This window comes from Pteropus vampyrus, unplaced genomic scaffold, assembly GCF_000151845.1.
Source record: "Pteropus vampyrus isolate Shadow unplaced genomic scaffold, Pvam_2.0 Scaffold65, whole genome shotgun sequence".
Classification (NCBI taxonomy): Eukaryota; Metazoa; Chordata; class Mammalia; order Chiroptera; family Pteropodidae; genus Pteropus; species Pteropus vampyrus.
Genome location: NW_011888846.1, coordinates 2,159,056 through 2,173,320, shown reverse-complemented (window position 1 = coordinate 2,173,320; position 14,265 = coordinate 2,159,056). Strand labels below are relative to the sequence as shown.

General features: G+C 56.3%; 1 protein-coding gene across 1 annotated transcript in view; it reads left to right on the top strand.

Moving 5' to 3' along the window:
• QSOX1 (quiescin sulfhydryl oxidase 1) overlaps positions 1-14,265 on the top strand; it is a gene marked incomplete at its 5' end in the record, with an annotated part of 35,801 nt that continues 21,536 nt past the window's right edge. The window contains 2 exons of the mRNA XM_011361275.2: positions 1-112; positions 8,263-8,363. Of these exons, the coding sequence (XP_011359577.1) occupies positions 1-112; positions 8,263-8,363 (213 nt within the window). The remainder of the gene's footprint in view (positions 113-8,262; positions 8,364-14,265) is intronic.

The window sequence follows — 14,265 nt, the reverse complement described above, 5'->3', positions numbered from 1 at the left end:
GGCGCGGTGCTGGACTCCCGCAGCGCCTGGGCCGTGGAGTTCTTCGCCTCCTGGTGCGGACACTGCATTGCGTTCGCCCCGACGTGGAAGGCGCTGGCCGACGACGTCAAAGGTGAGAGGCCGGGGGCAGGAGGGAGGGCCGGCTCCCCTCCCCACCCGCGCTGCTTCCCCCGGCCCATCACCTCCGCCCACCTCTTCCTCTCTGCCCCTCCCACTTCCCCCGGTTTCACGTCCCTCAACTCCATTTTTGCTCGCGCCCCTCCCTGTCTTTTTCCCCTTGGCCCTGGTCCCGAGCTCCTCTCCCCTTCTCGCGGCCTGGCCCCCCCGACCTGCCCTGCTTTCCCTGTCGGTCCTCTGCCGGCTTACTGCCTACATCCCCGCGACGAGTCGCCTTTGTTCTTTCTCGGCTGACAGCTTAGCTCCAGTCCAGCCTTGTGGCAGTTCCCTTCCTCTGGCTCAGGGACGTGTGTCGCCTTCCTGCCAGGTCTCCCAGCTGCTGTGGGATCAGTGCTGGGGAGAACAGCAATTAACATTCATTCTGCCACCCCCCCCCCAGCCCCGCGGCTAGTTGCCCCGAGCGTGTACATTGAGTTCCGTTCGCAGCTTTATCTTCGAGGAAGAGTTTTTCCTAGTTCCAGGCCTCTCCCCACCTGCTGCCTCCAGCTCCTTAGCTTCTGGGCCACATCCCTCTCTCTTCCCCTCGTCCATCCCTCTCAGGCCCTTCTGTTTCAACCCGGGTGAACCCAGAAGCCTGACTGACTGCAGCCTCCTGCTGTGCGTCCAGCCCCTGCTCCAGAATCCTATTCGGTGACCTGGCCACTCTAACCATATTGCCTTGACTCTAAAGAGACCGGCCAGTTGGGAGACACACCATTCATTTACGAACAGCCTGAGGGGTAGAAGGATAAGACTACTAAATGCAGTGATCGAAAGATGTACTTACTCCCTTACAGAAATGTTAAAATGCTTGAAAAGTTCAGACTTAGAGTTGAGGAAATAGGGTAACAATAGTAATCAACATTGACTGAGTGCTTTCTATATGTCAGACACCCTCCTGGGTAAGTACTTGACATACGTACGTTATCTCAGAGTTTCCTTTCCACAATTTAAAGATCCCTGTGGGGGTGCACATCTGCCTAGCCCAGGTGGTGGGTGTTTAGGGGGCAGGGGTGGCTTAGTGATTTGCTTCTGATTTGCTGTCTCTGCATGGAGCCGCTTCCTGATTGTGTGTTGGGGCCCTAGCGGGGTTCCTGATCTGCAATGGTCACTGAAGGAGGACGGTGGGTATCTTAGGAAATAGATCTCTGTCTGGAGAGGGGAGAAATGCGATTGTTCCCCTGCTGTGCTGCTGGTTTTCTTGATAAACTCAGCAGTTTGTGGTAGAGTAGAACATTCGAGGATGTTGGTTTTGAAACCCAGGCTACCTCTTCCTTGAGTAGCTTGTGCAAGGGTTACCCAGGTGGCTAGATGGAAAGATACATCCATCTGTTAGCCAGATGGTCCTGGAAAGTTATTTTTAAACAAAACCGATAAGCCATTTTCTCTCCAGTTTACATGCAGACATTTGTCTGCATGCCTCTCGGGTCCCGTCAGCTGAGTGTGCCATTTCTCAGTAGCTCTTCACACTAGTTCAGTGATATCAACACACCTGATCAGGGCAGGAGGGAGGAAGAATGTCGAATGTGGAATTGGAACATATAAGGGGGCATCAGGTATTCAGGGGACATTGTGGGTCTGAACATCGTAAAAATCTGTCATCGATCTCTACTTGGAGGCTGTAAGAGGTCTTTAGTGGCCACAGATGGACTCCACCGAGGAGATGCCTATAGCTTGAGAGTGCTGGAGGGAAGGCTTAGCTTCCAGCTGACTCATGTGTTTGGCCTCTTGCAACCCAGAGTTTTCCAGTGAATTGCACAGCCAGATACTGACCCAGCCTACTCCTGGATGAGGGCTGCCACTTCCAAAAGGGATCTCTTTCCCAGTGCACGGAGTGATAATCTTTCCCTAAAAAAAGAAAGAGCAAAACTTAACCTCAGAAAGGCAAATGGGAAGTGAGAGAGTTAGGTGGCAATCGGAAGTCTCCCCTGAACAGTGGGGGTGAGTCAGCCCCCTGAGCAGGACCATGTCCTTTGAGGGCACTGGCCGAACGTGGTGTCGGCCTGCAGGGAGGAAGAATGATCCCACACCAGAAGGAGGGGATGCTTTCCGGTGAGGCCCTGCTGAGAAGCCAGCTTGCTCTCCTGTTATCTCTGTTCTGAGGTTCCTTGAGAAAGTTTGGTTGTGGGCCAGCAAAGAGCGGCTCTTACATCTTCCGGGTCATTGGAGTGTGGCCCCTGGCCACTGCTTTCTGCCGATGGTATAAGTAGCTTGGTCAGGAGCAGCAAGAGTAAGGAAGGTCATAGGGGGAAAGATGAATTTTGCAACCCTGCCCAGCTGGCCTCAGGCATTTAATCTGACCGGCTAGGGCTCATTTCTTCAGTGACTTGTGGGCTAGGTTCTCTGGGGCAGTGGTTGCCGTGGAGCAGAGCCCTTTTTTTCTAAGGACCTATTTCATCTCTTTCTATTCTGGAGCAGCCCTTACTGCCTCATCGTATGTTGGGGAGATCGATTGTGTTCATTTTAGACCTTCATTACTCTTCACCAGCTAATCAATCAGTAAATATTTGTTGAGTGACCTCTGTGTGCAAAGCATTGTTTACATTGCAGTTGGGGGCAGTGAGCTACACACAGCAGGAAAACTGGCAACAGGAAGAAGCTGTGTTTGAAAAGAGCCAGAGGAGTGGCTCAGTCATTTCTTGTAGGAATTTGGGGAAAGGGAAAGTCACACGGGGCTGTTTGGTCACCGGAGGCCTTTGAGCAGTTATTTATTATACACTCGCCCTATGCCAGGCACTTTGCGAAGGCCTTTACGGAACACTATCATATATAATCTTTGGGCGAAAATAATCTGAGCAGTAGATATTGTCTCTCTCTTTTTTTTAACAGACAAGTAACTTGCCCGAGGTTATACAGATTCTAGAGGATTCTGAAACCAGCTCCTTCTGGCTCTCCGGGCAGGTAGAGAGGTGGACGGAGGAGGAAGCGTACAGCAGGTGGGAAAATGACCCGTGCAGAGCCATGGAGCTGAGATTTGCAGGTCGTGGGTGTCCGAGTGGCAGGGAGCTGTGTTGGTTTGGCTCCCTTTCTCTTCCAGACCGTAGATCACCTTTCCTCCTCATACCCCCGCGATGCCTCGTGCTGAGCCTGGCTCGGTGTAGGAGCCCACAGAATACTCATGAACGCCAATGGCATGAGCCTCACAGGACTCATAAAGGAACGTGCGTGACCGAGCCTTCTGCTGGTGCTGTGGCTCCTCTTGACTCAGACCTAGCGTGTCAGCCAGATGTGAGGGATAGGGGAGGTATTTTGTCCATCTCATGACCTCAGTGCCCGTAAGCCTGCAACATGGAGGAAGGGACAAGGTGGTGACGAGGTCTGACTCCCTGTATCAGGACAGTTCCCGGAGACTCTGGGGGGACCCTAGTTCTGACCCTTCTACCTGACTGGCACTTGCTAGGTTGGAAGGGTCTGGCCTCTGCCTGAATAGAGGCCCAGACTTGCTCTACGCCCAGGGGCCTTGCGGCCATCTTTCTTGCCAAGCGTGCCATCTAGCACTTGCACAGTTGTCAGAGCTGCAGAGGACATGAGAGACCATCCATCCTGGCCCTTGTTTGACCATGAGGAAACTGAAGCCCAGAGCTCATGGTGCTCCAGCGGGTTCCAGCTGTGAGCAAGTCTGTGCCTCTGGGCCCACTGCCCCTTCTTGGACTTCTGAGAGGGGGCAGGGGCACTGCTTGGGACCCCAGAGTAGCCCCCTCACCCCCTCGCCCCAGGGCGTCCCCTCAGCCACCACCCTCAAGTCCGCAGCTGTGCTGGACACTCACCTCCCCACCCTTCCCGTCTCCATTTGCTCATTTACTCTGTTGTGAGTAGAGAAATTCCTTTGCCAGGGCAGTAATTACACCAGGAAATGTTTTTCTCGCCAAGAGCCTGGCTGGACTGATACCGCTGACCCTTTTGCTGTCCGTTGTTTATGTCACCTGACACTTCGGAAAGCCTCTCTCACGGTTCTGACAGCCCCACACTTCGCCTCGGGGGTGGAGTACCCAGATAAGGGTCCTCTCTGTTTCTGTCCTGCTACTAGAGTGATGAATAGTCAGGCCCGCAGTGATTCGTGCAAACCAGACCTTTATGTCATTACGGCTCATTAAGGTATTGACATTGATATTCCTGAGAAGCATTCCTCAGCTGGGACTCTCCCAGCACCTGACTGGCCCCAGCCTCTCCCTCCAGCTGGGCTTGTGGTGGATAGGAAGAGGCCCTGGCTCCGTTTCTTGGAGGGGAACCTGGCATAAATAAAGAGAAGGAGCGAACGACCTCCTAGGAGCCAGGGGCCGAGCATTCCCAGACATCACCTTTCCTCGTGTCCCCCACTTCTAACACCCCACCCTCCCTGAGGTCCCTGGTTGGGAAGCCAGCAGAGCGACTCTCTGTTCTGTCCTGGGCCCCCTTGAGACCAGCGGAGAGGCCCAGGTTCTGGGTTCAGATGTCACCACCGATTGGTTGCGCACCGTGGGTACAGTGTTCTGATCTGTTTTACAGGGGAGGAAAGCTCATCTCGAGATGAGTCCCTGGCTTTCCTTATGGGGTGGTAGTTGCGAGCCTGGGTCGATGGTGTAATTCGGTAGTCACTGAGCACCTGCTGGTGTGCTGGATAATGGGGAAGCTAGATCACTGAGGCACACGGTCAACTCTCCGGCTATGGAGTTCGTCCTCGCTGAGTGAGATCTGGGTCTGTGATACCGGCCGCTATGAGTTACAGAGAATGGTATGGAGGTGGAAGATGTAGCTGTTTCTGCCGTCCTGTCCCTCATGGGGAAGGTTGTGATTGCAGCAAATATAAAATACCGAGGTAGCGTCCTGACCGGCGAGGTGAGCCTGGGAGTCCTTGGACATCTTGGAGGCCTCTCAGTCCCTGTCTTCGTTTGTGGGGAATGACACCCACCTCCAGTGGTCACCTAGAGTGTGTCATGGTGCTCACTGAACACTGGCTTTTTCTTCTGTCCCCTGCCTGTTCCTTCAGAGTCTGTGTTCCCCAGGGGGCAGCAGGCACTGACTCTGGCCGGAGGGGTGGTGGCCTACGCTCTCAGAGAGGAGACAAGCAGTTGACGCCTGTGGTCCTTGGTCACCTTGCCAGGGGCCACCACTGGTGGAAGGATGACTCACTGACTCCTGAGGGCAGCTGGGCCTCTCCTGTCATCTCCCTGAACAAAGTGACCAGAGCCGATACAGAGCAGAAGGAGCCAAGCTTAGAGGGTGTCAGATGGCTGCAGGGGGTGACCTGTGTTTCCTGCCCTCCCCTGGGCCTGGCTTGGTTGGGGAAGGAGCCACAGGAAGGAGGCCTGGGTGCTCTTCCCTGTGGTCCAGGGCAAAACCCTGTACCTGGGCAGGGCTTCTCTCTTGCGTCCCCAGGCGACTGGCCTCAACCCCGCCCCCTACCTGGACCCGAGGATACACTGAGCCTGAGAGTAGATGTTCCAGAACCGGAGCTGCTGAGGGCCAGCTCCCGGCCTGGGTCGGTGGTATAATTCGGTAGTCACTGAGCACCTGCTGGTGTGCTGGATAATGGGGAAGCGAGGCAGTGAGGATGCAAAAATGAACAGGCATTCAGGGCTGGACAGACTCGTAACTGTGAGTAGAGACATAGGCAGACCTCTGAGTCTTGAGCTCGTAAGGCAGCTTTTCCCGGGGGGAAAAATCACGTTCAAACCGAGTTGCTCCTGACAAGTAGGGGCTTAGGGGGAAGGGAAGGGTGGCCGTGGGAGTGGGCCGGAGACGTGAGAGAGCAAGCACTGTGCTTTCAGGGAAGGAGAAGAGCCTCAGCCTCCTTGCAGCAGAGGGGGCCGAGTGGGCGGGCAGGGGCCAGATCGAGGATGGCCTCGTGGCTGTAGATTTTCTTCTCAAGGCAGTGGGAGCCACCAGAGAATATTGAGTAGAGACCGACATAATGGCGGCCGCAGGTAGGAAGGGTCACTTGGTGGCTGGGGGGCCCGTGAGGGAGGCTCACTAGGTGCGGAGGGCAGGTTAGAAGTGAGGTGAGTAAGGAGCCTAGGATGGGGGGGCGGGGAGACTTGGGAGGGAGGGTGGGCAGGATTGTGGATCTGTGTGGGCGAGCTGCTCGACTCTGCCCCTACCAGCTCTGGGGTTGCGGGTGACAGGGTAGAGCAGAGTGCACAGGAGAGCAGGAGGGCCACCGTCCCGAACCTGGCACGGAGCAGACCCCGAGCACAGCCGCAGTTCGAGCAGGCTGCTTTGCAAGTGAAATTTAAAGCCAAAAGATGCACGGCAGCCTGCAGGGATTTGGATAAACTCAGACTGCCGCCGTCGTGTGCTAGGGGAGTCCAGAGAGCTCCCCAAAAGGCATTTGGTGAGACGGGGTTTGGGGAAGTTGGGGAAATGGCATGTTAGCATGTGACCCACCCGTCTCTGCTGAACACTTCGGTCCACTTCCTATCCCCTCTTCTGCCCTCTTTCACCCCACTCACTCCTTCCTTCCAGGATTCCAGAAGCTTCAGTGCTGAGAGTGGAAGGGGGTGGGGAGGGACCAGGAGGAGGGAGTGCTGCCTCAGGCCTGCCTCACAGTCCCAGGCCCCCTCCCTTGTGTCACTCCGGAAGGACCAGCTTAGTTGGTCTGAGCCTTGCCTTTGAGGGATAGGTTGGGGGGGAGGGTTCCCCAGGAGGTGTCCTGCCTCTTCTTGCATCTGTCTCACGGAAGTGAGGGTACCACTCCTTCCTTGAGGAAATGAGGGTACCACTCCTTCCTTGGACATAAAGTGATTTGGGGAGCTCTGACGCCTTCTGAAATAATGGTTTTTCAGACATCATAAGGAACAGGTTTGGGGGGAGGTAAGAGGTCCTGGCAAAGCCACGATTCTCAGGGATGTTATTCGGATATTAGTATTCTGTACTTAATGGGTGCTGGGTGGGCTAAATCCCCCTCTGCCCCCCACCCCATCCTGTGCTCTGGATGGGAGGTATAGGGTGCTGTGTGGAGCAAGCATGCCGCCAGGCAGGCTTCTTCGTTCACTCATGCGCCCAGAAAAGCCAGTGGCTCCCGGGAGCTGTGGGAGTCAGCCCAGACCCTCCAGGCGAGCGCTCACACTGGCCCTGCCTGCCTCCCAGCAGGTGATCTCCCTGGTCATCTGGCCTCTGTCACAGCCCCTTGCGGCCTGCTGCTTCTCCGCTCCTTGAGTTGCTCACCCGGTGCCCTGTCAACTCGGCTGACCGTCAAGGGTCCACTCGGTTTCCCCCTTTGCCGCCAGGCCCACGCGTCGTCCCTCAGGCTGGGCTCTCTTGTGTGCGGACTCCTTCAGTGCTCTGTGCCACATGGCACCAGGCCATCGCCACCTCACCAGTCCTGTGGTTTCACGTCGTATATCGCGCCTTCCAAGATGGAGCAGCCTCATAGTAACGTGGAACTCTGGGGGATGTTCAAGGGGCACCTTGACCTTGAATCAGAGCTCAGGAGGCCTGCCTGGTAGATGAATTTGTTTTCCATCTCCCAGATCCTGGGCTGCGGCCCAGAATGGTGCCATTGTTCTCTCTGCCAATAAGTTACAGCACAGGGAGGACTTGCAACCTGGGGCCTGATGTCGGGAGCTGTCATTTCCTTCCTGGCCTTGGGGCTCTTCCCCTGTGGCTACTAGATTCCAGGCGCCCCTGGATTTCCTGGCTCCATCTCTGGCTGGGGAGCCAGTCCCTGACACCCTATGTCCCACTCACCCAAGCTGGGCTGACTGCCAGGACCTCTGACTGCAGAAACTGTCACTGAGGGTCCCCTGGGAGGTCCCACACCTCCTGAGGCATGCTCTCCACCCCTCCGGAACCAATCTTCCCCAGAGGGGAGCAGGGACAGAGGCGATACCAGGGCTTTTCCTTGGAGGGCCAGGCCATCTCCCACCTTTCTTCAGCCCCTCCAGTCCCGCGCCCCACAACGAGAGGGAGCACAGATGCCATTCCGAGACAGCATTGCTTGTGCTATTTAGCTGTGTCCTAAGCACGACTAAAGGCCGACGAGCCAGGCTATGTCAGAGGTCCTTTTCTGAGGAAGGGGGGACTTTTCCATAAGAGCTGTGGAGTCGGTGGGGTGGGGTATTGCATGGGGGCGGGGACAGGCAGACGTGCCAGCCCCTCTTCCTTACCCCCGTTTTTCTGTCCTTTCAGACTGGAGGCCGGCGCTGAATCTCGCTGCCCTGGACTGTGCTGACGAGACCAACAGTGCAGTGTGCAGAGACTTCAACATCCCCGGCTTCCCGACCGTGAGGGTGCGTGACAGGAGGGGCGGGCGGGCCTGGGGGCCGGGGCCGCCGCCACGGGCGTCCCTGGGATCCGCCCAGCTCTGCGGGCTCCTCTCATGCGCTTGGGCTGCATCCATTTGGATCCCAGCCCCTGGAGCACTGTCCCTGTGCTCGGTGAGACACACCTGTTACAGAGGCAGAAAGAGACATGAACTGGGAGGCAGAGAAGAAAGAGGTTCCTTCCGTCTGGAAGTTCTCCCCTTTATGAGGGCAGCGGGCTGTGTGGGGATTTGTCACGATGGGCAGATTTCAGCTGTGACGAGATAGACGGTCACCCGGGCTGGTGAAAGCTCCCAGCTCCCAGGTGCCTCTTCCCAATTCCTCTCCCTCCCGACAGCCTAGCCTTCATGGTCTGATCTAACCCTTGTAAAACCAGGGTTCAGGCTCTGACCTGCCCACAGCAGGATCAGACTCAGGGGCCCAACAGTCCCCCAGAAAAAGACCCCAGAGACACTGGCAAGTCTCGTCCTCATCAACCAAGTGCCTGGAACCCAAGTAGCTCAGAAGCAACCTGTCAGGACAGCCTCACCCCATGGTCGGAATGCCACACCGCCTCAGGTGGCAGGGATCCCGGTCACGTCAGGAGAGGTGGCACACCCAGCAAGGAAGGCTCCTTCGCCCCAGCCTTGCTGGAAGCAGCAAAGGCCTCGCCTGCCAGCCTGCCCACCCATGGCTTATCCAGAGCTGAATTAACATCCGAACAACTTCCAGGCTCTCATATAGGAGGCCGGGGAAGCCCAGGGTGGCCAGGCCGCGCAGCTCTGCTTAGCGTGCTCCCGGGGCACAGGCTGAGCATTCGAATCGGCAGCTCCTAACTCCAGCTCCAAATAACTAGCCCCCCCTTACCAGAATGGCATCTGGAAAAGTAGGTTCCTCCATAGCCATGAAGAATGGTCAGGAAATGCCTTGAAGCCAAAAGGCCAAGCATGGTCTCCGGAGCAAAATATCTCTGAGCTTAGGGGCTTCAGGTCCCAAGCAGAACCATCAGTCTAATTACTCCAGGAGGATTCACCCCGAAAGCCAGGCCCCAGCCCCAACAGCATCCAGCTCTGACTCCATGCGACCTTTCCGTTCTTCCTGCCCAAGGCTGCCCTGCTGGGTTCAGCGTGCCCTTCTGTGCTCCCCTCTCTACTTGGGCTGAGGTCCCGGACCCAGGCCCCAGGGTCAGTGGAAGCCAGGCTGGCTGGGGGACAGTGTGGTGAGCCAGCACCTCCTGCCACATCCTTTAGAGGGGGCGGCCCCTGGTTGGGCAAGGCCGGTCATCTGTCCATTTCTTAAGAGCCTCAGAGAGGTTGCTTATCAGTCATTCCTTTCAGGTTAAAAGACCTCCATGGCAGGGCTGCTGCCCTATCCTCGGGCCCCAAACCTTGTACTTGGAATTTTTTGGATTCCTTTTCCGGGGGGGGGTTGGGGTTGGGCGTGGTTGGGGTTCCTTGGTTGGGGGTCCCAGTGTGGCAGCAGCCGTCCCGGTTCGCAGGCTGACGTTTCTCCCAGTGGGGACTCAGCACAGAGCTCTAGCCACTGCTGCACTGCTGGCCTCTGGGACAGGGATTGGCCTTGGTATGTGGCCGGCCAGGACATGCCGCAGGCTTCCGTGGGGCCTGGCACCTGGGGCTTTCTGTTTCTGCCTGGGGAGAGGCTGGGGCTCCGTGGGCGTGAAGGAGGCGGCCCAGGCAGCCAGGACACAGAAGCTCCTCGGTGCCTGCCTGGGTCACGCAGCACACGCAGCCCGAGTGCCTCAGGTGATTAATCACCTCTCGGAGCGCCCAGCTGGCTGTGGGAGGGCCCGGGAGGGCCCTGAGCTGGTCTCGACCTTCCCCAGTCTCTGTGTGGGCAGCACTTGGTTGGGCCAGGCCGATTGTCGTCTGTCCCTTTCTTAAGAGCCCCAGAGACTAGTGCTGTGACCTCCCGCCTCCCGCAAGGAGCCTGCAATCCAGTTTCAGCAGGGAGAGCACTCGGCGCCCTGTCTTGGGGACTCATGTCCAGGGAACTCGTGGTTCAAGCTCTTGCGGGGTCTCTGCTCTGAGGCCTGACGCAGACGCTTCCAAACCCTGTTCGTATGACCTACAGTAAGGCGCGTACATCTACGGTGAGATCCAGAAGTTGGTTTGTATCCGTTATCCCTAAAACAAAAGCTCCATAAAACAATATTCTTCCTAAGTGCCATACACACTGATATTTTCTCTTCTATTCATAAGAAAAATATTAGCTGTGAGTCACTAAACTGATTTTATGACTTACTACTAGGTTGCTTCTGGTGTTTGGAGAACACTACTCAGGTTCGAGATGTGCAGAGATTCCAGCCCATGGAGAGCCGGGGGTGCCCGTGGGCAGCGTGGCCGGGCGCCCTAGAAAGCAGAGCAGACCCTAGAGGCCGGCCTGGCTGCCAGAGAGAGCCCCGTTGCCTGTCTGCTGCCACCTGGGGCCTGGAGCCTGTCCTCGCTCCTACCAGTAAAGGCCGTGAGAGCATTAAGAGAAGGTCACGTGTCGAACAGGGGGAAGAGAGAGTGTTGCAGGTGTGATGGGGACAGGCCCACACAAGAGTCTGGCCACCCCCAGTGGCACATGTCATTGTCCCTTTCCTCATGTCATTGTCCCTTTCCTCCGCCTCCTGCCCTTTGTCACCATGAGGAAACAGTGAGCCTCCACCCGCCCAGCCTGTTTAGCAAACGCCTGGCTCTGCAGGGTGAGCCAGCTGTGTCAGGTCCTCATCGGACGGGAACTGGAGCTCAGCTGGGAGGAAACAATCGCAGGGCAGGGACCGGTGTGCAGCAGGTTCTGCGTGGTGCTTGGGCGCGTAGAGGCTGGGACTTCTGGGGGAAGGGCTTTGCTGTGGGCCACAGGGGTGCCCCTCAGTGGGAAATGGACCAGGATCCAAAGGCCTGGATGGGATCAAGATGACAGGAATCAGCAGCATTAGGGGGAAGCGGGGAGGATGCTGAGGCGATAAATGACATGGGTTCAAATCCTGGCCCCACTGCTTGTTGTGTGTGACTTGGAAAGTCTCTTAACAATGCCTCAGCCACAGGCCTCAGTTTCCCTGTCTGTAAAAGTGGAATAATAATTTCTACCCAGTAGGATTGCTGCCAGGTGCGAAATGCAGTCTTACGTGTGAAAATGGTCACTAAATGTTAGTTGTCTTCCTTCCTACTGGCCCTGGGGCTCATGGTCGCCCCTCTGGGCACTGCACTTGAGGCAGTCCATTCATCAGCGGCTGTCGAGTGAGTGTTTGCCGGGTGCACGACCTGGCCAGAAGCGTGAGAGGCCAGGCACGAAAGCCCTGTCCTGTCCGTAAGGACACTCAGAGCTCCCCAGCTAGTCGACAGGCGGTGAGAGGTCTGTAGGCAGCGAAGGCTGGGAGATTTGCTGGGCTCGTGCGTCAGAGAGGATTTCCTGTAGGAGGGGACTTCTGCGTGGTGTCGAAGGGGAGAGGCGTGTGGGCAGGGGAGGAGGTGGGAGCAGAGGCCCTGTGTGGGAAGGGCTGTGGTGTGCTGGGAGGACTGGTCTGGCTGGAGCAGAGGGTCAAGTGCAGGGTTGAGGCTGGGCTCAGAAGGAGGGAGCCCAGTAGTGGCAGGTCCTTGAATTCCAGCCTGGGAGGGTGACACCCTGTGGGGTACAGAGTGGGGCCATTACTAGAGAGTGAGATGTACGGGAGGGAGACGGCTCAGAAGGACGTCCCCAGCACCTCCCTGGAAATGGGCGGGTCCCCTCAGCGGCCCTCCCAGCCATCTCTGCCGACGGTCCACACGTCAGAATGGTTAAGCCTGTGGGTCCCCACGGGCTCACCACAAGGTATTTGGAGACTGGATCAGTTTCCTTAAAACTTGTTTTAAAAGGTTGGATTCAGTGCCATAGATGACTGCTGAGTGTGCGTTCTGCTCAGCCTCACTTGGCCCCCGGAAGGCAGCTGCTCCTGGTTAGGTCCATAAAGACCTGCCCGATGCCCGCTGGTCTCCTGCCTTTGGGGAGATGGGGAGGTCTTGCAGGGGTTCCAAATCTGGGGAAGGCAGACGCTTCTGTGTCAAGTGACCAAACGGACCGGGTGCTGACTGCCTCTGGAGAAGAGAAAACTCACTGCCCATTCCCCAGGCCTGGTGGTGGTTCCCCCTGGGTGGGGTACGCGCCTCCCACAGCTGACTTAATGAGGATGTGTTTTAACGAGAGGACAAAAATGTACCTCGACTCGATTTTACTGTGATTTTTACATGAGCTTCCAAGATGATCAAAGGGCAGAGATTCTCAGTCTAACCGAGCAGATGTCTTTTGAGTACTTCCGTGTCCTAGACACTGGGCCAGGCGCCGTGGGGCTGGCAGGGACGAACGAGCTATCGGCCCGCCCTCCCAGTCAGGAAGGTGGGAAGGAGGGCGGGTGGCAAGTTCGCTCTCGCTGACTGAGGCTCCCACCCGAGTCAACGCTGCCTGCAGCTGGGGTCTGGGGAGGTGGCCTTTTTCTCTCTTTTTTTATTGAGGTAACCTGGGTATGTAATAGTACATAAGCTTCAGGGATACAGCATGATAATTGGGGCTGCCTTTTGATGGAGGTGATGCCTGCCTCTTTAATAAGTACCTGGCCAACCTGAAGGCTGAGGAAGAAAAGTTACTGTGTTACTTTTCAGTAACTGCAAATGACAGCTGTAAGCATGGGAAGGTCACATGGTTTCAGGCGTGTCTCATGCCAATGGAAACGAGTCGAGGTGTGTCCTGTCTACGGAAGCAGGGGCGCCATCTCTGAGGGTGACCGCCGTTGTAACAATCAGCCTCCGGGTTGTTATTTGTGAGCACACCAAACCCCTTATAGGTGTATTTTTAAATTTTGTTTCTGAGAAACAGTCAGTCCATAAATGCCTTCATGTGCTTTACCTACTTGATCTCATGTCACATAGTCTGGGACATTTGTGATCGTTTTGCAAGTGTTAGGTGGACACGATTTTATTAATTCCAAATGTGTTAAAGATGAGAAGGTTTGGAGAGGTTCATGACTGCCCAAGGTCACACAGCCAAGGCATGGCAGAGCTGGGCCATGAACCCTGGTCTTGCACACCCCAAGGCCCGCACTCCACCACCGGCCTGGGATGAGGCCAAATGCTGTTGGAGGCAGAGGTCGAAGGTAGATACAAGTGGCCCCGAGGTTAGGGACCTCAGGAAGAGGCCACTTCCTAGACCGCAGGCTCTTCCCCGGGCAGCTGAGTGGCTGTCTGTCAGGACAACTGAACTCTGTCCCCTCCTGAGTCCTGGCAGCTGTCTCTCTCCACTTAGAAGCCCAGATTCTAAGGAGTCATCCTCCATTCTCTCTGTCCTCTTGCCCAGGGAGCGACAGACTGGGCCTGGGGTGTCATGTAAATGGGAAAAGAGCAAAGCTATGCGTTAAACTGGACAGTCTGTAACAAGACTTGCGTTTTCAGAGGCTCTGGGCCACATTTCAGTAGGACCGAACCGGAGCCCATCCCTACCCAGAGCCTCTGCTGAGCCAGGCTGGCCATTCTCAGTGGACAGGGACAGCAGCCTTCAAGCCCCTTCTCCAAGATAAGGAACAAGGACAGACTGCCTCCGAGGGTGGCTAACCTTTCCCTGGGGTGTACGAAGTGACTTCACTTGATATTTCCAGATGGATCCCTAAGGAAAACAGCAGTGGTCTTCATGTTCATTCACACAATAAAAATTTCCCAGTCTTTACGTGCTGGGTTCTGGTGCTTTGTAGGAAGTCCGCCTCCAGTAAGGTGTACAGGCTGCCGCCTGCAGCTTCTCTGGGCGCCTCAGAGCTGTGGGATTAGGGATTAGACGCGGAGACAGTGGGGAAAGGAATCAGTGTCCAGCTCCAAGAGCCAAACCTCCCTGTTTTGATCTTACACGTGAAGAAATGAAGACTCAC